Source organism: Syngnathus acus, chromosome 2 (genome assembly GCF_901709675.1).
Source record: "Syngnathus acus chromosome 2, fSynAcu1.2, whole genome shotgun sequence".
Lineage (NCBI taxonomy): Eukaryota > Metazoa > Chordata > Actinopteri > Syngnathiformes > Syngnathidae > Syngnathus > Syngnathus acus.
Window position 1 is genome coordinate 10,971,138 of NC_051088.1, and position 27,303 is coordinate 10,998,440.

General features: G+C 43.5%; 1 protein-coding gene across 1 annotated transcript in view; it reads right to left on the bottom strand.

The window, feature by feature from the left end:
* Positions 1-392: 392 nt before the first annotated feature.
* The window catches only part of itga5 (integrin, alpha 5 (fibronectin receptor, alpha polypeptide)), a 29,554-nt gene continuing 2,643 nt past the window's right edge, over positions 393-27,303 (bottom strand). The window contains exons 2-30 of the mRNA XM_037246080.1: positions 19,837-19,967; positions 15,468-15,568; positions 14,983-15,106; positions 14,616-14,677; positions 14,491-14,536; positions 14,255-14,380; positions 14,131-14,175; positions 13,924-13,967; positions 13,736-13,792; positions 13,537-13,589; positions 13,207-13,415; positions 12,938-13,129; positions 12,813-12,858; positions 12,568-12,681; positions 11,083-11,138; positions 10,558-10,715; positions 10,315-10,452; positions 7,373-7,440; positions 5,932-6,082; positions 5,754-5,846; positions 4,820-4,899; positions 4,652-4,732; positions 4,449-4,554; positions 4,200-4,358; positions 3,713-3,820; positions 1,382-1,495; positions 1,059-1,160; positions 669-791; positions 393-590 (exon numbers count right to left, since the gene is read on the bottom strand). Of these exons, the coding sequence (XP_037101975.1) occupies positions 507-590; positions 669-791; positions 1,059-1,160; positions 1,382-1,495; positions 3,713-3,820; positions 4,200-4,358; positions 4,449-4,554; positions 4,652-4,732; positions 4,820-4,899; positions 5,754-5,846; positions 5,932-6,082; positions 7,373-7,440; positions 10,315-10,452; positions 10,558-10,715; positions 11,083-11,138; positions 12,568-12,681; positions 12,813-12,858; positions 12,938-13,129; positions 13,207-13,415; positions 13,537-13,589; positions 13,736-13,792; positions 13,924-13,967; positions 14,131-14,175; positions 14,255-14,380; positions 14,491-14,536; positions 14,616-14,677; positions 14,983-15,106; positions 15,468-15,568; positions 19,837-19,967 (2,971 nt within the window). The 3' untranslated portion in view covers positions 393-506. The remainder of the gene's footprint in view (positions 591-668; positions 792-1,058; positions 1,161-1,381; positions 1,496-3,712; positions 3,821-4,199; positions 4,359-4,448; positions 4,555-4,651; positions 4,733-4,819; positions 4,900-5,753; positions 5,847-5,931; positions 6,083-7,372; positions 7,441-10,314; positions 10,453-10,557; positions 10,716-11,082; positions 11,139-12,567; positions 12,682-12,812; positions 12,859-12,937; positions 13,130-13,206; positions 13,416-13,536; positions 13,590-13,735; positions 13,793-13,923; positions 13,968-14,130; positions 14,176-14,254; positions 14,381-14,490; positions 14,537-14,615; positions 14,678-14,982; positions 15,107-15,467; positions 15,569-19,836; positions 19,968-27,303) is intronic.

Consider the following 27,303-nt stretch of genomic DNA (forward strand, 5'->3'; position numbering starts at 1 on the left):
TGAGGAGCGCGAGTCAGTCTTTGGCATCTTTGGAAGTGAATCAGTAGATTTTCTTTGAGTGCAAAAACAACTCAACGCAGCACCATCCTCCGACCTGAGGCAGAGAGATTGCCGCCATGGACGGACACAAAGCGTCTGACCTGGCGGTTGGACACAAAGCGTCTGACCTGGCGGTTGTCTATACCTGCGTAACCTGTCCTGGATGCTGGAGACAATCCTGTGAGCATCCTGGACAGGTCAGCTGCATTCATATACTACATTTAAAAAATGATCCTAATGATCTACTTTGCCAAGCGACCTGCTGACAAACATAAATACAAAACAAACATTCATTTGGTTTGGAGTACGTCTGGAATTGTCTTCTGACCAGTCTAGTAGTTCCAGTGGTCTCGTTTTTGTTGTTGTTTTTTTTTGCAATCTTCCGTCGTGTGTCTCCCTTGCAATCATGTGGCCTGGTTCTGTGGTTCTGCAGCCCTGCTAGAGGGAGCCTGGCTCGCGTGGGCCGCTCAGGCCTCCGAGGCAGCCTGCGGTTTGAGTTGGGCTTTCTCCATGGCGGTGCCGTACGGGAGGGATCTCTTGAAGAAGCCGAACTGCCGAATGACACGGAGCAACAGTTCAATGATGGCAGCCCTTGAATACGTTTTTTTCATCCTCACATTGTCACTGACCTTGTACAGGACAAAGATGAGCAAGGCCAGAAGCAGCAAACCTGCCAGAATGGCCAAGATGATGATCCATAGTGGGACCGAGTTGTCAATGTCAGGTTTGTTCCACACCACTGGGGTCACCACCTGAGGACCACATGAGCACACTTAGAATCAAATTCCTCTACCTCTAAAAGTGAAACAAATAAAATAAATGCATGAATCTATTATTTGAAAACGTTAACATGAGTTTCTACGCTTACAAAGGTAACAGTGTGATAATAAATATTTACATGTTGAATAATTATTACTCTCGTAAATAAGAGGTCATGTTGAATCATTTGTATTGTAACATATTTGTACTAATATACTCATCATCCCCCATGTAAATAGGTAAACAAGAATCCTAAATACCTTTTTGTGTCCACTGGGAACATGTTTGGGTAGGATGGCGTAGGGCATGGTCTTCACACTGTATCTGGCCAGGCACTCCAGCACATACTGCTTGTATGCTCTCTGCAGGAGAAACATGACATGCATGTAGTGTTACTGTCAAACGCTGGGTGGCGACAGAGACAAAGAAACGCCCACGTTTGAGCGTGCAATTAAACATACTGTTGTGGGTCAGACATGTATGAGGTCTCCAAAGGGACATAATGGATCATTTCAAAAGAAGCAACAACAAAAAAACACAACACCTCATCTGTCATATAATAAAAATTTAAAAAAAAGCTAACCTCCATGAATGTCTCCGCCCAGACGCGGGAGCGCACTTTGAGGATGGCCGTGGTCCCCTTCTCCAGGAGACCCACTTGGCACTGCAGGGCCCAGCAGTTCACATTGGAGCAAGACTACACAAAACACAACAGGCAATACATGCTGATTAGATGCTTTTCATTTGACTTCACACCACAGCAAATTTTCGACAGCAGGTCACAGCTGAAGCTGGAGCCCATCCGACCTGACTTGGAAAGAGGCCAAGACCAATCTCAGAGCACGAATAAACAAACAAGCATTCTCATACACACCAATGGTTGATTTCGTCGATGAGCCTGACATGCATGGTTTTGGAATGTGGGAGGAAGTTACATAAGTAAGGCAAAAAAAATATTCAATTTTGAGCCGTGTGGCAGACGTGCTCACCACAATTTGCATTTTTACATACCGTACAGACCTGCAACCGCTAATAAGCACACCAGGTCAGTCGTTGGTGGTGATTTATTTTGGAAACTCTAGTTTGAGTAATTTGAGTTTGTATAATTTGACATCTAGAAAAATGTGCCCCTAAAATCAAGTCAGGTTTTTGAGAAACTCCAAAAGCAGCTTTGACAAGGGGTATTAAAAGAAAATAATGTGAAGAAGAAGAAAAAACATGACACGAGTGACTGTTTTATTAATTTGGCCAATTTTTTATACTTTTATGACTGCTTCTACTATATCCTCTGATTCTAATCGCCACCTTTGCCATTAAAGCTTGTTTGAATGTTCACTTCTTTCACAGTTTAACCATGCATAACTTGTTTTTACACGTTTGCATATCTAGAAATGTTCATTAGAAACAAAAACCTTGCATGTACAGTTAGTAATAGAAAAATAAAGCATAGCAATGGTTTGAGCCTGGAAAAGATTTTTCTGTATCCATCCGTTCCTATGCAAAACTCATCACAACCAATCAGCTGTCAACTAGCATTCTGGAATTCATTTGGTTCGGCCAAAGACTGTAAAATTCACTGTAAATTCAAGGCCACCTAGAAAATCAGCTGCTGACAAGTGAAGGACTCACAAAGGGTGAAGTATTTAAAAAGAAAAAAAAACATTCAAATAAAACAAGTGGGAGCCACATTATTGCCGTCGGTCAAATAAATACAAGGGAGTCCAATGTTAAGAAGTCTTATCCGTGCCTGCTTCAAATTAGTTTGGAAGGAATGTCATCTGACTGTAAAAAAACAGAAACCTTTTCATATTACTGTCCAACAGCTGAAAGCAGTCTATTTCTCCTCAAGATTGTCTAATGAGTCTCCCACAAATCATCTCAGTGCCCAACACGTGGGCCCCATGCAACGGAGGCAGACCACCCTGAGATGCAGAGGTTTCCTGCGGGAGTTCTTTGCTTCACTTAAAAGGCTGACAAACGCAAGAGGAGCCCCGAAGTGAGACAGACTTATTAAAATCAAATAGACAGGCGGGCTATCAAACCACTTCCTCTCCGACTCAAACCTCCTCAGTGCCCACGGCAAGAGCCCCTCCCCCAAAAAAACCCAAGTGGTCTATGAGAAGGACATGGGAGTTTTGCAGTGCCAAGTCCTACACATCCTCGTTTGTAGGCTTCTGTGGTCGGGATGTGAAGGTCGGTGAAGTTAAGGTTGTTCCCGACACATCATTAAAAGAAACAGCAGCAGACAGGCGCCGTTATTGGTGATTGAATGCGGTCCCTGCATTGGTCTCTTCCTAACTGAATTAAATAATGTTGCCTCGTTTCCCATTATGACTGCCAACACATTTTGTATAATAAAAGAAAAACGCCTTCAATTGTGTGAGCAATTCTAGACTTCAAGTGCGAACTACTCAAAGAGGCCAAACCCTTTTCTAAACCCTCACATAGTAACATGCTTCTTTAGTGAGACAAAGATGCATTGAGCATCACGTGCGTACATGGTAGACAGGGCAGGCACTGTTTGGGACGCCAGCACAACAATGTCTTTACTTGAGGCAGGTATCCATACAAGGAGACCTGCAGCTGGGACTGTCAATGGTCCCTGTATGGACCCAGTACTATATGTAAAGGGGGCCCCATCTCAACACACTTATTAGTTACGACAACGGGACAACCCTGACAATAATTCCCTTTCAACGCCAATGGCCCTGCGGTATGCAGTCAAAACCTTGGATGGAGTGTGATGAAAGCATAACACAGACATGTTAAAAAAAAAACTAGCAACACTTTTCAATTGCATTGCATAATATCCTTAAATAAGAGAGATGTGAAACTTGAATTAGCATTCACTTTTATTAACTTAAATTGATCTATTGTGGAGCCACCATCCAAAAAGTCAATGGGGCCTTCTTACCAGGTTTGTCGAGTGCGCGAGCGGGTTCTTGTGCGCCTCCCGCCTTTCCACACGGTGCTCCTGGGCCCTCAGAGCCAGATGAGGTGGTTCTGTTGCCGTGTGTTGGAGCTGTAAAGGAGAGACGAGCATTAAACATTTGCCACGGTGACCTTCCGTTCTGAGGCCCCAATGTCAGCACGCTATTAATCAGACACACGGAAGCGTGGCCATCCCTAAAAGAAGACACAGATGAGCTCTGCCCAACATCTGTAAATACAAACAACTCCCTTATATTTAGAGGGAGGGGGCACACCGCCGGCTGTCAGCGATGAGCGAATTTACTGCCATTGAGGTGGTTGATCAAAGCATTGGCACGGGTGGGGCTGGCAGGCTGGTAGACACTTAATCATACATCGTGCCGCCAATCATCAGGAGGTCTCAAAAAGTTATGCGAGTCTCCGAGAGGTCAAAATCGGAGCAGATGTGCATCAGTGCAGCTTGCGCTCACTCTGAGTTGGAGGCGGTTCACGTTGCTGTCGGAGGTGCAGTTGATGGGGCCCTCGGTGGAGAACTCAAGGGGGTAAAGCAGATTGTGGCCCTGGGCGGCCAAGGGGCAGCGCAGCTCCAGAAGCGTGTGGCTGATCCGACTGGGCCCATTGTTCACCAACTGCAAAACAACGCCCAATGCAGCGTCAACAGGATCAACAGGCTGATACTGTAGTACAGTAGTAGGTGGAAAGGGAAAAGAAGTGCTTACCTCATAGATGTGTTCCACTGCTGGCCCCACTTCCTGCTCCATTTCGTAGTTCTTGGTCACCTTCCAGTTGGCCGGTGGGAAGAAGACCTTATCTGGGCGAGACACCCTTAAAAAAATGGAGAGACAGAGAGAGAGAGAAGGTGGGAGTGAGAACATGTTTGATGAGGGACCAAGAACTTGCTTGAGGCCCCGGGAGTCCTCACCCTTGCAGGATGACCTCAGCTTGGACGACCACCTCCAACTTGTAAGGCGCCACCTCGCTGTGAGAGTTGTTCTCATTCTTACTGTAGATGCCAAGAAAAAGAGTGTGGTAAGGTGACCTCAAAACCAGAAGAAGAGATTTGGGACTTTTTAAACTGTTGGCAAAGTACCTGCGAATCTGCAGCTCAAACTGGACCGTTTTGTGCGTGTCTTTAAGTCGAGGCACCGTGAAACGAAGACCTGCCCAAAGCTGAGGAGAACATTCATCATAAGCGCCTTACAAACACACTTTAAACAAAAAAAGTAGTCGAAGAAAGTGTATTCTGACATGTTTTTCAGGGCGTTTGTGTAAATGCGTAAAAGTGTGTTAGATAATGCTAATTTTTACTAACGATTTCATTCATCACAAACCATTCGCTGCTTTTTTTTTTTTAAGAAATAAGGAAATAACTATTGACCATGACAAGTTAATTAATTACCTTATACCTAATTACCTTCCCTTGCACTATTTTTTTTATCTAATAATTTCTTATCTCCACTGTATATTGTGTATACTGTGTAAAAGTGTATTGTGTACATACTGTCCATATTTTTTTTAATTATATATATCTTTACTTTTTTAAATCTTTTACCCCCTTCCCTGCATGCGTGTGTGCGTGTATGTTAAGTGTACTGCTGCTTACACAGGAGTTTCCCCATTGAGGGAATAATAAAGGACTATCTTATCTTATCTTATCTTATCTTATAAAACGGATCGGACTGCATTCCTGCTAACGCGTTATGAGACTCAGTAACTAAGTCCATTACAAAAAACTGTAACTTATGTTACTGCCTAAATGTAATATATTATTGCTTCCCAAAACTAAAATGGAACATAAATTTCAAGCCAAACAAAAGTTCCACTATAACTGTGTTAAATATAGTTAAAATGAAAAAATGATTTCTGGCAAAACATTTCCTAAATCCTGCTGACTCTGTGCAGCTTGTCTCCGGTTGACATTTTGACTCTTTCCACAGCAGAGAGAAAATCCGAGACGTCACGCCATTTTTTTGATCGCCATAAAACATGATTGTTCGGGGAGTGCCTAACGACGGCGCCCTTACACTGGTGCCAGACTTCATGGGGTTCCCCAGATCACAACTGAGGTATCGGGTCTGGTTCTCGGTGTCGTAGCTGCAGGTCAGCTGGGTCAAGCTCTGCGGGCCAAACGTGTAGGGAAAAGTGTGAGCATGTCCAAAGAATGTGCTCTTTATTTTTAGTAGGGGGAGCAGCTGTGCTCACCTCATTATTACGGGCGATGCCGCTGTAGTCGGCCTCGGGTGGTAGCACCACGTAGAGCTCTGCCTCGTAGGCGCCACCCTCGCCCTCATTCCTGGCGTTGAAAGTCAAGGTCAGGGCGTTGTCATCGCCCAGGTACACTTCCTTTCTGTCCCTGTGGAGCCAGGAGAGGGAAGAAATTATTACTAATTGGGGTCAAATGGTGTCTCCAAGCCAATAAATGTGTGGAACAGCTGTCAGGTTGTCATATTTTGCCAATCGATCATTGACGCCATTGCTCGGATCCGCCAAGGAAGACATTTCAGCAAACAAAATCTCATGTACTCCAGAGACATTCTGTGCTGCCGTCGTTGTTTAAATAGATTGGATGGATAGGTCCATCTTCTGATCGGATTGGCGATAGCTTTTTTATTTGACTTGACGGTCGGTGCTGGGCTCAAAAATCCTGATTGTATAAGCCGACACAACACTGGGAGCATAGAACAACGGCGCTCCTATTCTGCTTCCTCCCATTCCCTGGAACAATGAAGAATTCCATAGCGAGGGTCACGCACATGCTTCTAATTAGCGTCTGCTCTCATAAAGGGAAAGCTGGCGAGCAGTTCTCCTGTAAGTCAGCTGTAGCTGTCTTCGAACTGCCGCTGCGCTTTTTTTTTTTTCAAAACCAAACAACAGATCCAAATTAGTAAAAGGCCACAACACCGTGAAGCCTCCCTGAGGGACTCCTCCCTCCAACAGGTTGTGAGCTTTGGCAGCCCAGTGCAAGAAACAACACTGCAGGAATGATGGCCTCTTTTTTTTTGTATTTGGATGGAATTCCACAAAACCCATGGCCATCACATTAGCCCTTGGCCCCAACACAGCAGGCCCAAAAATTCGGACATGGTTCTGATTGCGCTAATCGCACTTTTCTGGAGTTGTACTTTCAATGCACCCACAGCAGGTTGTTCCATATGCAAGGGGTCGCCCATACATGCAGATGGCAGATAAATATAGGAATGTGAAATCGAAATGACAGAGCGGAGAAGGGAGTATCAGGGAGGAGGAAAATGCTAACAGATTTCTCGGCACAGCGTGTGGCAACCTCTGCATCAGGCGGGACCTTTGGACTTTTGGCACGCGGCGCTCGCGTTTCCTGACAATTTGCCTGTCTCCTGCTTGTCGTAGCACCTGTCGAGCGCACGCGCTTCCTGTTTTGAAAGGCCGCTGCTTGCTTGACCTTCCTTTGGTGTGTTTAAGCCAGCAGCGGTGCAACAAAAACAGGAGCAGTCAGGTTTGAGTGCAGGGGCTTGATTTATATCAAACCTTTTATCAATTCCAATTGGTCCTTAATTGAGATTTCAAACAGCATTCACTCCAACTTTGTATATTTGCGGAATCTACTGTATTTCCCCATCAATCATAAATGGATTCCAAGAAATATGAGAGGAAATGAAAGACTCACCCGTGGACTGCCAGCTTCAAATCGGGGACGCAGATGTTGTCTTCTCCGCAATCCAGCAGAATCTGAGCCTGAACACACATTTATTTAAACACAAAAAAATGTGACATAAAGAAGCCACACTTTTTCTTTTGAATTCAGATAATAAATCACATGTGTTGAAGGGAGACATGAGGATGTGTGTAGCATGATGCAACATGTACAATGACTGATGACATCCCGACACACACCTGGATCACAGCCCCCCTTCTTATTTATAGGATTACAAACGGATGGTCTGAAACACTGTAGTGGCTCAATGGGACGACCCGCTGAGCTAATGATAGGAGCAGACGTGTACACACACTCTCCTCAGCCAGCTGTGCCGGCACGCACATGTTTTGTGTTTGCGACGTCACACGAGGAAATGATGAGTCTGACCGTAGGGAAGCATACACTCTTGCGGCACAGAGCATGCGGCTGCAAGTTCACCGATCTCGCCACCGTCCCACATCACAGCGATCTGTGGCGGGCCACACTTTCCACACACGCTACGCCACCCCAGTGAAACCAGAGAGGCAGCGTCGTTAGGCTGTAGAAAAACTTAAGCCATGCATACGCCTCATTATTCTAAAATGCTGACTCCCACTGCGCGTGTAAATCGCTTGTGTTGTAAATGGTACGATTCAACTGGAGGTCTGTGGGTGGTGGTAATAAATGTTTAAAACTGTTGCCTGAACATCAGATCAGATATGCTAAGTCAAAATGTTGTCAACATAGATGACAGCCAAGCGAGCCTCATCTGACTCGAGTTAGAATGTGTCGTAAAAAAAATGACTAGGATGAGTTGGTAACACAACCACGTGGAATCTGCTATAATATGCGGAATATCACGTGACTAAGGCCAGAAAATACAGACCCCAAGACTGTCCTGTCTTTTCTAACCAGTTTGAAATGTTCTAATACCAGCCAATACCAGTCTTCTGCAACTTCAACATCAACTTCAACATTCCAATGCAGTTTCCCATGCTATAGGTGAGAAATTTCACCTTTCATAATTTTCTGGAATATTACATACAGACATCGAAACCCCCAAAACTGAAGAGAATGGCACTTCCAAGGCAAGAAAGGAACTAAAAGCACTGTTGCTAAATTAACGTTGTACCTGCGGCAAGCTAAATTGCATCAGCCTGCGACTGTCAGTGTCACGATGTCGGTGATGACGAGGATAATAAATAGAAGGAAGAGATTAGAGAGAGCAATGTGCCTGCCTCCACCCCCTCTGTTATTACACCAACACCAGGCTCTAATTATGGACACCAAGGGAAGCCGCCATGTTAACTACGCACATGGTTCTTTGGACCTGTGTGGATAACACATGTGATGCTCGGAGCTTCACAACAACTCTGACAAACATTTGCAGTATAATGATGAAAGTAATACAAGTCTTTTTTAAGGGCTATCAAACCACATGATTTCTCCCAGCCCCATTACAAAGTGGGAAAAAAATACAGTGGGAAATTTTAAGGAAATATGTTTTGAAAGCCAATTGAAATTTAGAGCCTGGGATCGTTGTATTCATCTGGAGTAGGCATGTTACAAGTCAAACATGAGCGGGCGGATCCATGTGTGATTTACACCCTAGGCATCAGATAGAACAATTGGAATTTGACCAAATTGTCTTCTGTCACAGATGATTCATATTTCAATCACGATTTGTTACTAACTTGTGTCTTAATCTGAGCGAATGAGTGTGGCGCAACAGATTCTATAAGATCGTTTTTAAAAACGAGTGTCCTCTGCATGGTGCAATCAAGCGAGAGTACTTCATTAATCAAAGTAACAAAGAACAATGAGGGCCTTGTTGCATACTTTCAAGCTCCCAAGTAGAACAACAGCTGAGATTCATGCAAATGATGCCAGAATGACGCCCATGAATTGATGCAGCATGAGACGATAAATCCCGCGAGTAACATACGGAATAGGTTAAGGATGAGAGCGTGAGTAACTTTTGAGACACATCCAGACTTGATGAAAAGTTGCTGCCACACAGTCTCGCAGTTTAATGAAGGTCAGAGCTGCGTTATCACAATACGCTCCAATTCTGCGGATGAAATTAAATATCCTCAACACGACTCCCGCCCCCCAATTGACACATGAGTATGTTGAATTTCAGGATTATCCTAAAAGGGAGCTCTGCCAGATTTAAGTTTGATATTTTAGCTCAAGGTCTTAGCTCTTGGCAGCATCCCACATCTGTGAGAGGCCCACAAGCTTTGATATGTTGAAGGCAGCAGCCAAGGAGAAGCTACATGACAGCGAGAGACACGTTAACCAAACTGGAATATACAAAGCAGGGTCCTCTAGGCACGTCTCAATGAGTTTGGTGTGGGACCAGCTCATCAAACACCTTTAGCAAGAACTCGAATGGCCAGCAGGCCGTCTCTTGGGTCCAACTCACCAATGGAAAACAATACCCACAGACACATTCCACACATCTCATAGAAAGTCTTCCCAGAGGTCAAACATTTCATCCATGTTCATTCCTGGAGATGGAAATCTTGCATCCTACAGCCCGAGACCAGAAAGTTGTAATCTCTTTATATTTTCATACTGAAATCCCCTTTTTAAATCACTTGAATCTTTTTCTGGCAGTGTCGTTCCCTCATGATTGTTATTAGATCATTTTTGAGGCTGTAGTGATGTGTGTCCATGTTATCTCATGCCTTGCGCTGGAATTTGGAGGCACAATTAAAACCCTTTAATTTTCTGAGATTTATATTCAGGTGGGCCTTTTGTATGGCTGTACAATAAAGTTTGACTTGTTTAAAAGAGACCGGTTCATTGAGACTGCGCCTTATAATCCAGTGCGCCTTAAAATGACAGCATGCTGTACAATACATACATGCTACTTCATTTCATTCATGCACTTGTGGTTAGATGCAACTTTATTTAGTCTGAAGTACCTTTTGCTCTATCATGTTGGCGGATTGATAGTTGAGAATGGGTCGCAGGCCGTGCTGATCCGCAGTAGCTTTGGAATCCAGGCTGAAGTTCAACGCCACCAAGATTGAGGAGAGTTTATCCCTGAATTCCTTCTCATCCTGCAGGCAAAAATAAATTTGAAGAATACGCGGTTGAATAAAACAGACTGGATACAGCAAGGAATGGTAGCATTATACAGTACATAGCTGTGAACGAGGACCTACCCTGAGGTAGATCTTGGTGTGGTTGCACACACGCTCGCCGTGGCGCACACGTATGTTCCTCTGCAGCAAAGGCTGCTGGGAATCCAGGAAAAGAGCTCGTCTCACCGCTCCTTTCTGCTTCAACTTCTGACTGTCAAGCTGCAACTCCACCTGGAAATCTGCCATGCATAAAAAGTCAAGTCAAGTCAAGTCAAGTTTATTTGTATAGCCCTAAATCACAAGCAGTCTCAAAGGGCTTCACATAGACAAAAATTGACAATTATTCTCAAAGCATCCCCTGATCTTAAGCTCCCAAAAAATAAAAAAAATAAAAAGAATAATTTTAAATGATTTTATCTATTTATGAATGGTGATCTCCATTTCTGTAGAAAAAACACGACATCTGGACCCAGGCTTTAAGACCGACAGTATAAATCACAATAGTTGACGGAATGAAATCCAGCAATCATGTGCTAAAACTTTCACTGTCAGATGCGAAAAATCCCAACAACTTTTTGACAAAGTAGATGTGGAATGTTGTCTCACCGAGAACGTCGGGTAGGTGCTTCCCATCAGCCGATATGCAGAAACTCAAGTTGACGCTGTGTTGGACAGAAGTTTGATTGTAAATAAAAAGCACACAGTCCATTCCTTACATGTTTCCCATTTCAGGGTAATGTAACAAATGCAATGACTAAGATGACTGGGAATGTTGGAAAGCCAGCTTTCACCAAGCCGGGCTGATAAATTGATGCATGTAAAAACGAGTAGCAAAGTTAAGAAGGGTGAAATTGGGCAAGCACTCGAGTTACAGCAGCGACTGGCCAAAGGTTACCCATGGAAGTCGTCTCCCATGACATCAACCGCATAACACGCTGCTGATGTCTTGACAGCCCACCCCCACCTAATCATTGTAGAACCCGCAAAAACCAGGACAGGATACAGTGATGAATGTGATAACTGGCTCTGTTTTGCCACCGCTGCTGTTTACTTAGAGTAAGTGACATTTCCAGGTACGTAATATGATTTGATAAGAAAACCGATGCTCATATTCTTAACCTGTATTGCAGTGTTTGGTCAATTACATTTGAGACAAAAGAAGCACGAGATTTGATTTTTAGCAAAGAAGGGTCATTCAATAAAATTGACAATGTGGTATAATTGGAGTCATTTGCCCAGTCTTGTATTTCTAGTAATCATATTTTTTAATAAGTGCCCTTAAAGAGCCATATCTTCTTGAATTCAGTTATTTAAAGTGCAGAAAACAGTCATAGTGTTGCTGAATCTATTGAATCAATTGATTTTTTTTTTATTAAGAACCTTTCTGGTTTTTTTTCAGTTGGATAAACATCATGGCATCCTTCATTGCTGATATTATCACGTAATAATTTGCACCATTTGCAAAGTATTCAGATCTAATATGTGAATGACTTGCTTCTAAATCTCCCCTTTATTTCTTTGCCCTATCCAAAACTAACAGAAAGAGACAAAGTACAAGGACCTCTATTGAGGAGCACTAATATCTTTATCCAAGCTCCTGTGTGTGAATGCTCCAGCCCAACTGTGAGTCTACGTGTCCTGATGTTTCCCAGCTGTGTTCCACGACCCAACAATATCGCATTCAAAGCAACTGCAAGGAAAAGGCCCCTCCCCTCTCTCACTCTCCTTGCCATTATCCCCTCTGAAAACTCTTCATCACCACAGCAACGCGGCAGTGTAATCAAGACACATGTGTATACAAACGTTTCCTTCATAAAGTGGGGGTAGAGGGGTGCACACACATGAGCACAGTGTTAAGCGTGTTTAAAATCCAGCCACCGCCGTCTGCTTCCTCTCTTCTGGAGAGGGAATAGTGCGCACATTTGTAGGAAGCCACAATGGCCAACAATGCTGCTATTGAACATGTCGCTTAAATGCACAACACAAAAAACAGGCGTCACACGAGAGCAGCGCTCGGGCAACGCTGACGTCGTGCATATTCCTTATCAGGCAGGAAACAAGTGATTACAAGTGCGAGTTCTGGTTACTAACCAAGAAACGGAAATACTTGTGTTCCCGTTCGTGATCATGCAGTTCTTCTCTTCGGGGTTGATCATGGTGGGGTACACCGTCAGCGAGGCGCTGGTGTTGACGATGGGCCGGGATCTGTGAGAGACCACCACGGCATATGTTAAAAAACATTACAGCATAAAAAATTGCATAGACTTTTCTGTTTGAATTCGACAACATGCAAACTCAATCATTATAAATCATTTCAATAATGTTAAAGAACAAACCTGTAGAGAACGGCCTTATCAACTCCAAAGGCACCAACAATAAGATCTGGGAAGATGAGGAGAAAATGGTGAGAAAGCATGTAAAGGCCTGATATGCACACAGTTTTTTTTTTAACATCACTGACCTGGGTAACCATTCCTATCCAGATCCTTGGCCCCTCTGAGAGCGAAGCCAAAACTGGCGGGAATGGAACCTGCGGCCCACTGGCCCGCAATCACCTGGGATGGCTTCTCTTTGAGGCCTTGGTGGAAGCCGTTGAAGATGTAGACCAAGCCCTGCTGCTCCTCTCCGCCAAATGGACTGCTCACAGCCACATCTGCCAAGGATGACATTTGTGTTTTGAATGGTAGCAGATCGTACCGTTCCGCAACACGGTTGGTCGCCTGCTCTCACCATTGAATCCATCCTGGTTCAAATCACCCAAGGGTGCAATGGTGCTGCCGAATCTGCCAAACACCTGAGTGCCTGTCAGATGAAGTGGCCCGAGTTCCAGGCTCAAGGGAGCCCGCTGCAGGTATACGTAGACTCGGCCCATTTCTTCCAGGCGGCCGTCAGAGCCTCGCGTCATGAACATGGGAGCGCCCACCATCAGGTCGACCATCCTGCAGACAAAAAAAAGGGACATACATTCGGTCACTCAGGTTGAGACACTTTGAGGTGTTATGCCTAGTCATTGGCCTCCAATTAGGTCCGATGGTTATTTTTGGGTGAGAGAAAACTCACCCATCACTGTTGATGTCAGTGGTGGCCACTGCATAGCCAAAATATGATCCCATCTGGGGACAAAGACAGCGATTGTTTTGTCTCAGTCATGAAATTCAGACTGAACATTCAGAAAGGTTTGCTATTCATTCATTCATTTTTTGATTTGCCACTACATTGTTCAATTAACAATTGAGCTTCACTGAAAATTCTGACTCACCTGCTCGCCCGTGTAGTTAATCATCATCTTCAAGTCTGTTCCATTTAGAATGGAAACCTGCAACACAGCAGTCAAAGATGCCAAAATTTAATTTTACAAAAGCACCCCCCGCCCTTATATTTTACACCATCAGTCTTAAAATCCACACAGCCTTCGAAAAAGAAAGTCAAAATAGAGCACGTTCTTACCAAACCATAAAGCATGACTCCTTTTGGAACGCCAGCCACAAAATCTGAGGGAAATAAAGTCAAGATTTACAGAAGGAAGAAAGCTAGCAGAACGCAACTCGGGCCAAAAACATATTCGGGTGGCTTAGTTTCATGTTCTCTCTAGTCTATTGCAATTGTATTTGTCGCCAACTCCTGGCCTGGTTGTAAACATTTAATTGACTTTACCTTCAACTTGATCGCCACTGAACTCCCCCACAGCCACCGAATAACCTTATAGGGCATAAAAATGAAAGTGAAATTTCTTGGCGTATTAATAAACAAGGGTGAGGAGGAAGAAAAAGGGTGTTACCTTGGTAGCTGTCATCATGTTTAGCCTGGACCTGTTTTGTTTGGATTTGACCGCCCACAGACTGCATAAAGTAGCGCGGGTAGTAGGCCTCAATAATGTCCTCTTTATCTGCTGAGATCACTTGACCTGAGTTATGACCAAAGATGAAAACCAGTTGGCTATGAACATGTATATATTTTTTCAATTTATTTATTTTTAAACAAAGAAATTGCATTGAATGATGCGTCAAAGCCTACCTTGCCAGAAGTAGCTGCCCGGCCCACCCAACACCACTCGACCGTCCTGAAAGATAAAAAAAAATAATACATTGGGCGTTACTACACTGACATGGACAAATCTTGGTCCAAAACGAGGTGGTTACCGTGGTAAAGTCGGCACTGAATCCTCCTTGGCAGTATCCTTGTCCTCCCTCATCGCTGATTTCTACAGACATGACAGATCCATCACAATATGAGGAATTGAGATGATACATCAATAATAAAATGATATTGGGTTTGGGTCACTCTGTTTGTACCCATAGGTTGATTCATTCTGTGGATTTAGTTTAGGGCCCTTTCATAAAAAATAAAAAAAACAATGAGAAAAGCTAACATCGGAATAATAATACTAATACTGTCGTGACTGTTTTTGTTTTTATTCGTGTCATAACATCAACTGACTTTGGGTTACCAGCAGTGTACTTGTGTTTGCTAAAACTTTTGTCAAGCTAAGACAAAGGTGACAGTCACCTGTTCGACAAGGTGCGTACTCCACAAATTTGGTAAAATTCTGAACGGAGAGGTAGCAGGTCCCAGTGGCGTCCGAGCGAGGTATGTCCTTTTCGGTCCGCCACGAGTAGAGAGGTGCGCAGGCCTGTAAGAAAGAAAATTGTGGGGTCAGTATGGAAGAGATGAGGTGGACTGGACATGATTTTTTAGGTGGGTAATGTTTTTCCAGTTGCTACAACAGTGATCTAAAAGGGGGACGCCTGCTGAGGGTGTCAGTGCATCTGGAGCAGGGTAACCACAAAACCCAACCCAGGTCATGACCCTTGCTGGACCAGATGACTGGCGGCCAAACTCTGACGTCATTGGTTGGGCGTTGGGGGGTTGGGTTCATTGAATGTTTGATTACGAAGCAAGTTTGGGAATGCAGTTAGGGGAACTTCACTGCATGTGTTGTAGCTTTATAGTGGGCTCATTTATGCAGTAATATTTTGCCAGGATCGACTTACCAGAATCGTGTCACCGTGGGAACGCACCGTGGCTCCGAACCATTGGTGCGACTTGAACTCGATCTGATGCACCGTGTTGTTGATCAAGACGACACGAGCACCTGTGACAGACACACAAAATTCCATTGACACCAAGACCACAAGTCGTAATGTGAAATATGAAAAAGAAAAAAAATAATAAAGCAACACTCCTAAGATTTTTGTTTTCTCAAAGACTCTAATGTTAGTTGGCCAGATTAGCACATACTACCTAAAAGCTGACCTTGCTTCCGGATATTTGGTCTTCACACAAAGTGAATGACACATGACACAGATGACAAAAATATAAAATCAATATTTTCAAACAGCCGTCGGGTGAAAATAAACAATTATGACGAGGGTGACGAATTTCTTAAGGCTGATGTGCGGCATCCAGAGTGTCTGACCAAATTCGAACCGGTCTGTCTGAGCTTAACCTCATTGACCCTTGGCCACGTTTGACCACCTGGCCAATGATCCGCCACTTCGACACTCCACCAGCAAGCAAGCGAGAGATGACAGATGGCCGCCGGGGTCAGGTTTAAACTTTGCAAAGTCATTGGCAGACAGATGCTTCATCTGTGCCGAAGCAACAAAGCAATGCAAACAAAATCGATTACAGAGGGAAGAACACATTTTTTAAGAACCGACTCTCACGAGGGTGTCGCCAGTTCGAGAAGGAAGATGATGGTCATGACGCGTGCGGATGTGAGCAAAGCGTGTTGTCAGCCCACTCAGCAATCCAAAAGTGGAGTTCTGTTCCATCCTCCATGTGGAACAGCACAAAGATTTTGGTCCAAGCAAAATAATCACTCTTTGGACCGAAGCCCTCATAGCAACGTGGTCATCATTCTTTGTTTCGACACACTTTTGCCTCAAGCTTTCCGTTTCCACGTCCACTTCAGTTCTATGTCCGTTCCAAATAAATGCACAATTACGTTTCCGACGCTGACTTTCCCTAGAGGATCCCCATCATAATCTTGAGCAAAACAACAATATTCTTTTAATACAATATTCATTTAATACCCCATCTGCAGCTTTTTCTCATGATTGTTTAGGTTTCCCGAGGTGAATCAGTTCTAAGTAAACAATTGAGGAACAAGAGCAAGGCTTCAAAGGGCTCCTTGCAAGCATGTTACTTCAGCTAATATCTATTTGCTGGAGTCATTAAGAACACACCACCGTATTTTCATAACTCACAGGTATCAGCATGGATAACTCAAAGAAAACATGGAGCGTAAGAGGCTGTGTATCTTTAGTTCCTGTTACCAAGACAACCAACACAACAAAGTGTAGCATATTAGTTCTCTTTTTTTTTTTCCTGACATGAACAAGTCCAGTTTGGTCCAGTTTGGCCACCCACCCCTAAAATGTACGCGAGGCAACATATAGCACATGCTGTTGTACCTCCAGTCCACTTGGGGACAGTATTGCATACCATAATTATTTGTTGACACAAAGGAAGAAGCATTAACGCATCAGTATAATTTTGTTTTCTCTGATGACAATCCATTCAGTGTTTGTTCGTTTGCCAATGATAATAATTGTGAGGAAAATGTGCATTATTTAATGTCGATCTAATCCTTGAGATTGCATCCATGGGGAAATAAAGATATTGAGATACTTCTGATAACTCATAACTTGTGATAAATCATCATTGAGATGAGAACAAAACATGATTGATTTTCTCCTTGGAATGGACCTAATAGCCAAAGATGTAAATGCTCGGGCTTGCCTAATGGATTTGAGCTCATTACCGACATTCCTCACAGAGGGGACACATTAATACATCACCATTACCGAACATGAAGGGAGGAAGGGGGAGGTGAGAGATGCGCGTTTTGAATTGTGGGGCTAAATGACTTTTATAGAAGCCTTCCATTTCATCAGGCTAATTTGAGCAGGAGCTAGTGTCACTGTAACCAGCAATGAAAAGTTGTGTTTGTCTTGAGGCGGGCGGTAAACTGGAGTCACGTGGACCACTATAAGATGAAAAGAATAGAGATTCCAAAAGGCGATGGCGTGGAAACAGGCCATTCAAAACATGACATGTGACTTCTGGGGGGCTGCTTTGTGCCCGACCAAGCTTCTCCCGGGACAGGACCTGCTGTGTGGGGGTGCGCCAGTAAACGCACACACCATTAGACGGATGTGTTGCCTTTGACTGTGTGAGTGTGTTTGTGTGTGTGAGTGGGTTAGAAGACAAATGGTCAAATTCACTCATCACATGCCCTCTTCCGTTCCTCCCATCCTGAATGGGATCCTCTCGCAGGCTCCTTGGTGCCCTGGCCCTCCACACCTCCTCTCCCAACCATAGTCAGGCTCTTATCTCAAAGGGAGAGGAAGTGGATGGGAGGGGGACACTTTGACCCAATTAGTTGGGCTAATTAAGTCGGTCGATGGCCTGTGGGTCAGAGCTCAAACTCACCAAGCGTTTGGATACCATCACTGACACACAAAAATGTCAGAGCACTTTTTTTTTTACATTGGGTATAAGACTCAATGAATCGACTAGTTTTGTTCAACTGATAGCTGATTGTGTCAAACCGTTTGAGGTAAAAAGGCATGCAGTACTCAGCTGTGACCAGCAGGGATGCTGTTGAGTTCCTCTCAACTCGTTTGCTTTATGTGACACGTTTTGTGGATATTTTCATTTCGTGTTTAAAGTTTGACCTATGAACGTTCACGCAATACGGATTTTCCCTAGCATTGAAATTTATAGCTTTAACATTTCCCGAAAAAAATTCCACCAGTTGCTGAAGCTACTCTTACTATATATTACTATATAACATATACGGTGTAGTTATATTATCATTTTCATGAAAACCTGATGTGCTAGTGAAAATATAATTAGGGCCAATTTGGAATCAGCGCAAAAAAAAATCTAGAAAAGTCTACTTGCATTTCTGATTGAAAAGAATAATAAAAATTAATTGACCAGTGTAATCAGTGACCCTTAAACTAAGACTACAAGTTGTGCACCTGCCAAAACCACATCAAATTGAACTGTCCCGTCAAAAAACTCAAGCAAATAATGACTAGCAGCACCCGCTGTCAGACTTGTGGATCACCTCTTGGATTGTTGAAGCTGGCATACAAAGCTCGGTCACAGCTACAGTAAAAGAATTGCAACACTAAATGTCATCCATGCAACAGCTGCTTGGCGCAGAGTCGCGTGCAGATGTTTTCAGAATTCCGCCACTGGAGCGCAGCTCAGCATGTCGGAACGAGCTCAGGTCACGGTAACGAGCGCTTTCGCCCCCAGATTACCCCTGACGAGAGGGTCGACTCGCCTTCGCCATTAGACCTTGCGATGACATCGCTCAGGATGGCCTGCGGCCATATAACGCCATGGCTGTCCAACATTTAACACAGGAGGAAAAAAAGAGTGCAAAAAGTCTCAAGAGCCAAGTGTCGTCAAATGGTCTTGTGAAACACTTCCTGGAATATTACGCCAATTGTTCACGACAGACTATAAAGTCTATTTGAACCGTGGTCTCAGACTTGGAAAATAACTGCTAATGAGTTTGTGTTTCCTCTGATTCTTCCTGTCATCAGTCTGCTGTGTTGTCTTTGAGCAAAAAAGCCTTCCGGGTCTTCTATCAGCTGCCCAAAGGAGAAGTCCATTCATTTGATCACCTTATGTCATCCCTTTAGCTCACCTGCAGGCCTTGTGTCAAGATTCCCTGTATCATGTTCACCGGTCCCGCAAACACAGCTTTGTCTTACTTATTTGTTGATTTGTTTCTTATCTCTCTAAACCTTCCCAAACATGAATTGGGGGAAGGAAGCAAAGAGCATCCTTCAAAAGCTGTTCCTCAACAGCCAATTAGCTTTTCCCAGACATAAACAGGATAAAAATTACTTGTCAGGAACTGACATAACCGATAAGAATCCAGTGTAGCGGAAAAAATGAGGCCGACCACAACCTGGTGCTGAAGGAGGAGTCTTTCCCGTCAACAAAGCTCAAGTCTACACAAAGGCAGGTCAAGATGTTGGTGCTCAGTCCTGTCAGCTCAAACAAACTCAACACAGGAAAAAAAAAAAAGATTTGAACCCAGAACATTTGACTATGAAGCAGATGTGCAAATCACTACCATACTATCCACTTAGCAGAGTATGAGTAATACAATGTGTCTGGATTTAACTTTAACTACAGTAATTAGATGGTTCATAATTCCACTTTTGGTTAGACTAACCCAATAATCTGATTTGTCATATAAGCATAATGAGTGTTTATTCTCTTTGACCGTGGTACAAAATAAAATGCAAATTTAAACTGTTTCGTTTTATTCTACTCTATCTAATCTCAATTGTAGATGTTAGCAAGCATGTCAGTCATGACACTTACCTTCTGCGTCAAATTCAATAGTGTGGCAATCGGTTTGGCCGAGGCTCCAGGGACAGGAGGAGACGGAGCCTCCCTCAACAATGTCGATTTGCTTGGTGTGAGCCTTGGGAGCGCCCACCACCACGCTGGCACTAAACGGGACACAGTGGAAGGACATTCATCAAAATGTTTGTCAAGATCTTTACTACACAGAATGTTTATAATCTTGATTTAGAAATTCTATGCTTCGCAGATTTTTAGAACTCTTAATCACTGCTTTTCTTAGGTAATTAGTAGTAATCATAAATAGACGTCATACAGTTACTTACCAAACATGGTTCCTCAGCCAAGAGAATCAAATTGAACTTTGTCATTGTTGTCAAAGAGTTGCAGCGTGCAGTTTAACTGCTATATCATTTTATTGTAGCGAAACAACAAAATTTACTGAATACACAGCATGTTGTAGAATGTTAGCGGTCATGGGTTGGGAGACCACAAGGGGGATGTGGTTGTTTAAGGACAATATGGTTGCTGTGGTCTTCAAAATCCATTTTCAACAACTGATGGAATATCAACACCAGAGTTTACTGTTTTGTAAACTAAGCAGACTTATTTCATCACTCCCTGTGGCTCTGAAATGCGACGCCCCCCCCGACTCTTACTGGTTGGTGTGAAATCAGACTCACAAGGAGAAAACATTGCACCCAGTGGGGAATTATGGACAGAAAAAAAAAAGGACAGACAGGCTAAGTGGAGTCATGCTCTTGTTTTCCCAGCTGTGACATACTGACATGAATGAAGGGCTAAAAGACGAGCAAATACCGTAATTTTCGGACTATAAGTCGCGGTTTTTTTCATAGTTTGGGTGGGGGGGCGACTTATACTCAGGAGCGACTTATATACATATATATGTTTTTTTTCACTTTTTTGGGCATTTTATGGCTGGTGCGACTTATACTCCGGTGCGACTTATACTCCGAAAATTACGGTACTTTTCTGGGTATTCTGCAATCTAAGTAGTAGTATGCTACACGTGGGACAATTGAACCGCAACATTTCTGATTCTGGGGTGGTCTGTCGGCAGACGGATAGGCATTTTATCAATTATGAAGAAAATATTGATATAGATCAATTTTCTGAAAAATCAATTCAGTCGTTTTTGCATCAACAAAGAAAGAACAAAAATCAAAATATCGCTCACACTCTGTGCAATAAATGTCTACAGGTCACAAGAAGAAAGTCTTTTGTTTAGAATTAGCACGTTAACATATAATAATGTCCACTTGCCACAGCCATTAGTTCAATGTGGATCACTTGACCTGACAAGCATCACTAACATTGAAGTGGCAGACATGGGAATGCTGAGGGCAAACAATTTCAGGGAAGTGCACCCTTTCCTGCCTCCAATCTTCCACATGTGCACCAGCAGCATTTGCAGTTTTTTGACCAAACGTGGCATTCTGGCCGCCCTGGAGGCTTCCTCCTCATGCAAGAGTGACCTCGTAATCTTGACAGATCAGTCCCAATGGGGAACCTCTGTGTGTCTCATATCATGGAGTTTAAAGTCACACTTGAAAAAAAAAAGGATACAAGGAAACCCATCAGTCAAAGTTGTATTATTTATGATGACCTCAGCACCTGTGAAATAATCTACTTCACAGGCACTTCCTGGAGAGCGACTTTGTTGTCATCCGAACTCATACACCAATATGGGGTATAAATTCAAATCACACACATCTGTTCAAGGTTTGCAGGAGACTACTTTGCAGAAGAGGCTCACCTCCCTTGTTCTTGTAGAATTAGTATTTCTTAAAAATACATGCATTAAAAGAAACTAGCCATTTGGAAATAAATGCTGTGTTCGTTAGCTCGTCATTTAACGCAATCTAAAGCAACAACAGTACTTATATGTGAGTGTCAATGGTGGTTTTTCTCTATAGGTGCCCTGTGTCTGACTTCTACCAGTTCAGACTGTGGTGGTCCATAAAGTCCAAAACGTTAGAGAGAAATCAAGTAAGTAATTGTGACACAATATAAAGTGGTGAAAACAAAAACTAAAGGGAGTAAATGGATTTATTTTCTCTGAGGCCCTCCCTAAGCACTTTGAGAACAAATAAAAAAAAAAAATCTTGGATTCATATGAACACTCAAAATGTATGCAATGCTTTTTCCTCAATAAAAGTTTTTATGGAAATCTGTAAAGTAGGTTTCCTGCTAATCCAGCTACCTAACAAAATTGTAAGCTAAAACGAACACACACGGAACGACTTGTCCTCATCTGTTTTGAGTAAAAAGGCAGCATACTGTAAGTTCAATTAAACCACTTTTGTTGATATCATCTATCGTCTAGAAAACGTGACTGAGCAGCTCTTCGAAATAAGAATATCAGAAAAAGCGAGCAGCTTTAATCAGCACTAAGCAGGAATTTGACACAAGCATTCATTTAGCACAACATGGTAATCAAAAAGAAAAAGCAAGCATTTTTAATCAGCACTAAGCAGGAATTTGACACAAGCAACCATTTAGCATAACATGATAGTCATCAAAAAGTACTTTACAGTGAATGCGGATTTAACATTTAATGACCCGATATCTTCTGGGGGGATCAGTAGTGCTCGCAGGGTGTTCCCACCCCTTTCCTATTCCTTCAATTATCTATTGTTGTCAACAAGTAGAGCTTTGGTATGATTAGCATTTAATATAGCTCTGTCTGCATGACAAATTCCTTTGGTGCAAGTGAGGGGCGTCGCCACAATTCTCGAGCTATGCAAATATGCGGCACCCGCTGGGGGCCAGTGACCTGACCCACGGCTCGATGGAGGTGGCAGGTCTAGACCGAGAGAGACGGGATTGCGCTTTTGTCTCAGTATCTTAGCGTTGTTTTATGGCTGTGTGTTTTTATGACACGTCAAAAAGAAAGATGTCCTCCATTGTTGACTGCGTAACTTCTCTTAAATTAATTAGCAACTTACACTGTCGACACGCTCATGTCTTCTTTAAACCCCACCCGACCCACCCACACACACACAAGCAGTTGCCCTTGCAAAAACTGTGGTGAACTGAAGTGGACCATGGCATTGCCTCACTCCCCTCAAAAAATATAATTGTCTCCCACCCAGCTAGGATGCTGACATCAGCCTAACCATCACTGTAAGAGAAGAAAACACATTTGTGCCAGTTGGAGTCAAAACTAGTTAAGTAGACTTAAGAATGCTCTCAGTGAGCCATCGACGCAAACCAACGGAGAGCATTTTAGTCTGCTACAGTATGAGCCTACTTAATGCAAGTAACTTCTAAGCAGTTGAAAACAAATGGAATTGATTCAACTTTGTACGCTACATGCACGTTTTCTTTTTGTAGCCAAGTGGCAGACACGCGAGCTTCAGCCTGTGCAGTCAGACGAATGTCTCGATTCCTCTCAGAGTAGAGGCCAGACGGGAGCTGCTCAAGTCCTCACGCTGCCATATGGGGACACATGGAGTCGCACGGACACACATACACACACACGCACGCACACACACACACGCACACACACGCACACACACATTGCGGCTGATGAGAGTAGCAGTGTCTGGCGGGATGGTGTGTGCAGACTACAGAGAGTCTACTGTGCTTTGCACAAACCACATTTCGCTTCTGTCAGATTGACCTGCGAATTGCCGATAAACGACAAGTTGGAAATCTTCTTTTACAATTTTGGACATCACGACAGATCTGAGGCACACGCCTGACATCTTGATTAGATAAACAGCCCAGTGCGTCACGGATAGAGCTGATCTTACTATCCACACAAAATCATTTCCTCTCTATTCTGTGGTTTGGAAAGAGTCAAAGCATCACAACATTGCAGTGGAACCCACATATTCCCTGTTAGCCATCCATAAATGTGCCCATTTGCGGATCAGTGGCAAAGAAAAGCCTGAATTTTTGTTATTTTCATGGGAAGGTACTGTCTACACTACACTGGGCATGATATAAATCTAAAAATGGCTGTGTTAGATCATTATTCTAGCGATAACTGTAACGTTAGCCCAGCAGCCTACGAAGCAGCGGAGTTTCCCAACAGCACAGCAGCTTCAGCAAAATTAATGTCTGTAACTTATCTTCCTCCCTTTGCAGTCATCACTGGCTAACACCGAATTGCAACATAACCGTAATTTTTGAGCAACGTACTATTACAACATCTTAACATTTGGAATTATGGGATCATGTTTCAGGAAAAGAGTGTTTTGAATTTGATTTATTTCTGCTAAATGCCTCACATTGTAATTCGTACATTTTACTACTTGAATCGATTTTTGATTGCATTTACACAATCTACACGCCATAGGAAACAAATGTTAATGTCCTTTTAGAAAACCTGCATATCCCAATTTCTTCAATTTGACCCACGTGATCTACTCAAGGGGAACATTTGTTCTTGAGCTCGGCCCCCAATGCCCAGTGAATAGCAGGGTTCCACCTTACTACACTTTTGGGACACATAAACAGTGTGTCTGCAAATCATACCAAATAAAATACTTAATAGTTGAGCTAACATACACCACAGTGGTTAACAAAGTATTCATTGCAGCTAATGGAACCAGAACAGTACCAATTATATATGCCAAATTTTCTCACCATTGGTTTAGACTGGGAAGTAATAGCTGGTAGAACATCTGTTCTCACCACTTAGCAAAACAAATACCATACATGTCATTGGAAATAGAAGTATTTAGCATGTACCAAATGTGGCTGGAAGACTGCTAGCAGGGCATCCGCCAGCTTATGTATTTCGTCACAGAACAGGTCTAGTACCAAGTTGAGCATCTATGTCATTTGGGTCATTTGTTTAATATGACAAAGTTGCTAGTACCATTAGTTGTGCCAATGTTTTGTAGCCGTTACACACACACAAAACTGACCTTGCAGTAGTTGTGCATTAAACCTGGCAGCTGTTTTGGAAAACCGGCGACTGTGTTAATAAGCAACGAGAGGAAAAACATTGCAATGATTTGTGAGGTTGCCAGTGAATGTACAGCAAAGTGCCTGCCCCCACCCCTATAAAATACCCCCTAGCACCAATTCTTTCACAGGCCCCTAAAGTCCTCCTGCAGTGCTGGTAGTTCACACCTCACTACAATGACCACGTCAGGGGGTCCGAGTCGTCTCACCTAAGCATAGAGAGGCTGTTGTATTAAATAAGGTGGGGGCGGGGGAAGCAGCTGTTGAAACAGCCTCCGGCACACACAAACATTCACAGTAATGGCCGCAGTGGCTCATCTCTATGTCAAATATGGCCAAACTATGACCGTGCCATTTGAATGCTAAATATAGGACAGCCCATATCAGATTACCATCACTGATGAGTGACTCATAGGGGGGGGTGTCTGGGGGTCAGGCTCATGGTGCCGTATGAGGCGAGTCGGCCCTCCTGACGAGCAGCCAACTCCCAGACATGACGTCCCAGGGGCATTCCCAAACTCAAACGTGATGGCAGACCTTTAAAACATTTTTTTTGGGGGGGGTGGGGGGGGTTTAATCACACAGCGTCACCGTACTCAAACACAGGCTCAGTATCGACAAGACTTCTTTTCCCCTAGTTCATACCATACGAAATGACACAGGCGCTTTGTGTTCGGAACAAACGCAGCAGTGTGGCAGCAGTCACGTCTTTGGCGGTATCGAACAGCGCTGTGGCAAAGCCTGACATTTTAAGCACAGTTCCAGCATTGACTTAAGGAAGAAAAAGTCACGCTGAAAATTTGCCTCCAACAGAAGGCAGTAAAGACAAAGCACCCTTTGTGTGTGCGCGCGCGTGTGTGTGTGTGTGTGTGTGTGTGTGTGTGTGTGTGTGTGTGTGTGTGTGTGTGTGTGTGTGTGTGTGTGTGTGTGTGCGTATTAAGCGTAAGCAGGTATAGTTTGGAAACACTCATACAAAGTACGGCAATGATAGCAATCAGGTTTGCTCACCCTTGTAGAAAAGCACAACATTGCCATTTTAGTGAACTAACTGGACCTTGGTCTTACGTCAATATTAGCTTAACGAAACCTGTCTGCAAAGGTCAATTTTGGCAAAGGGGGACTGGGTGAAAGCGATGACCTCAATATGTTTTGGTCAGACATTGGTGACGTGGAAGTGAGACTATTTACATGACCCAATCCCATTAAAAAGGTTGTTAAAACATCTAAAAGGGCACTCAAAACATGACTAAAAACATGTAATGTGCTTGCCGGGCAAGGTTTTCCTTAATTCACCTGATAAATAAAACTTGTTCACAAACTGTTTGTTGTAACCATCTGATAGCTAAGCTTGCTAGTCTCTCCAGGTCAAGTTGGCAAACTCCCTTCATCGAGTGAGAGGCCGGCAGCAAAGTAATGAGCGGTATTGAATCACTTCTGACATGGGCTTGATTGACAGTAGTCCTTAACTGCTTAATTTAATGCTCATTAGCTTAGATTCATTCTGACTCAAGTCCTAAAATTCAGATTCACCGATCGCCCACTCGAATCTCAATTCGAATCACTACAGATTTGTGCACAGCCCTAGTCTTGTGTAAACGCAGGATCAGTTTTCATACACTCCCAGGCAAGTCTGTTATTTCTTATTATAACAGCCCTTGACCTCCACACCCCGACGACTAACATCTCAGTTAGATGCACTCCCGAATCCGCAGTCACCACAGAGTCACTCACAAATGTAGTTCTACTACATACTGCTACGTAATTTGGGTTACCCTATAGTCCTTTGTTCATAGAATTTTGCTTCTCACTTTACTTTCCATCATCAGTGGCTTTTGACCTCACAAACGGAGCAAAACACCCAACAACACACTTCAACATTTTGCAGAAAGTCTTCTTAAGGATTGACGGTTAAACAAGATGTGAGGCCAGGGACCACATAAGGATGAAATGTGTCCCAATACCTTTGTCGGCAACCCATTTGCCAACTCCGGTTTCCCATCTTCCGGACTTAATACCGAGGCCTTCTTCCTTGGTGGGCCGCCTGCCAGCCTCCCAGTTTAATTTTATTACGTAAAGCCAGAGGGCATGACAAGCACTACATACATAAACCTTTTGTCAGTCTCAAAGTGGGAGAAAGTACGCCTTTGTGTTTGCAAGCCTGGCGTCCCATTTATGGATGTGGCGGAGACTCCAACCACAACACACGCATTTGGACACACATATCTGGCAATTTGTTAAACACAGACATATTTTTATTGCCAAGGTTGGAGCCAGAGCCGTTCAACTCATCCCGACAGGGAGAGACTCCTCCGCACGTAACCCTCGCATGACCCCCGGCTCGGGATTCCTGCGACTCCCCCACTTGCTGTGTCTCCACTGCACTGGTAAGATTTCGCAATTAGGCCAGTTAGGCAACTCTGCAACATTCTTATCTTTCACACAGGGTTCTACACATACGTACCAATTTTTAAGTGTGAATTCTGGTTGCCAGTCAACCTCAGGCAAAATAGAAAGAGAAAGAAAGATGATCGATCACATTGATCC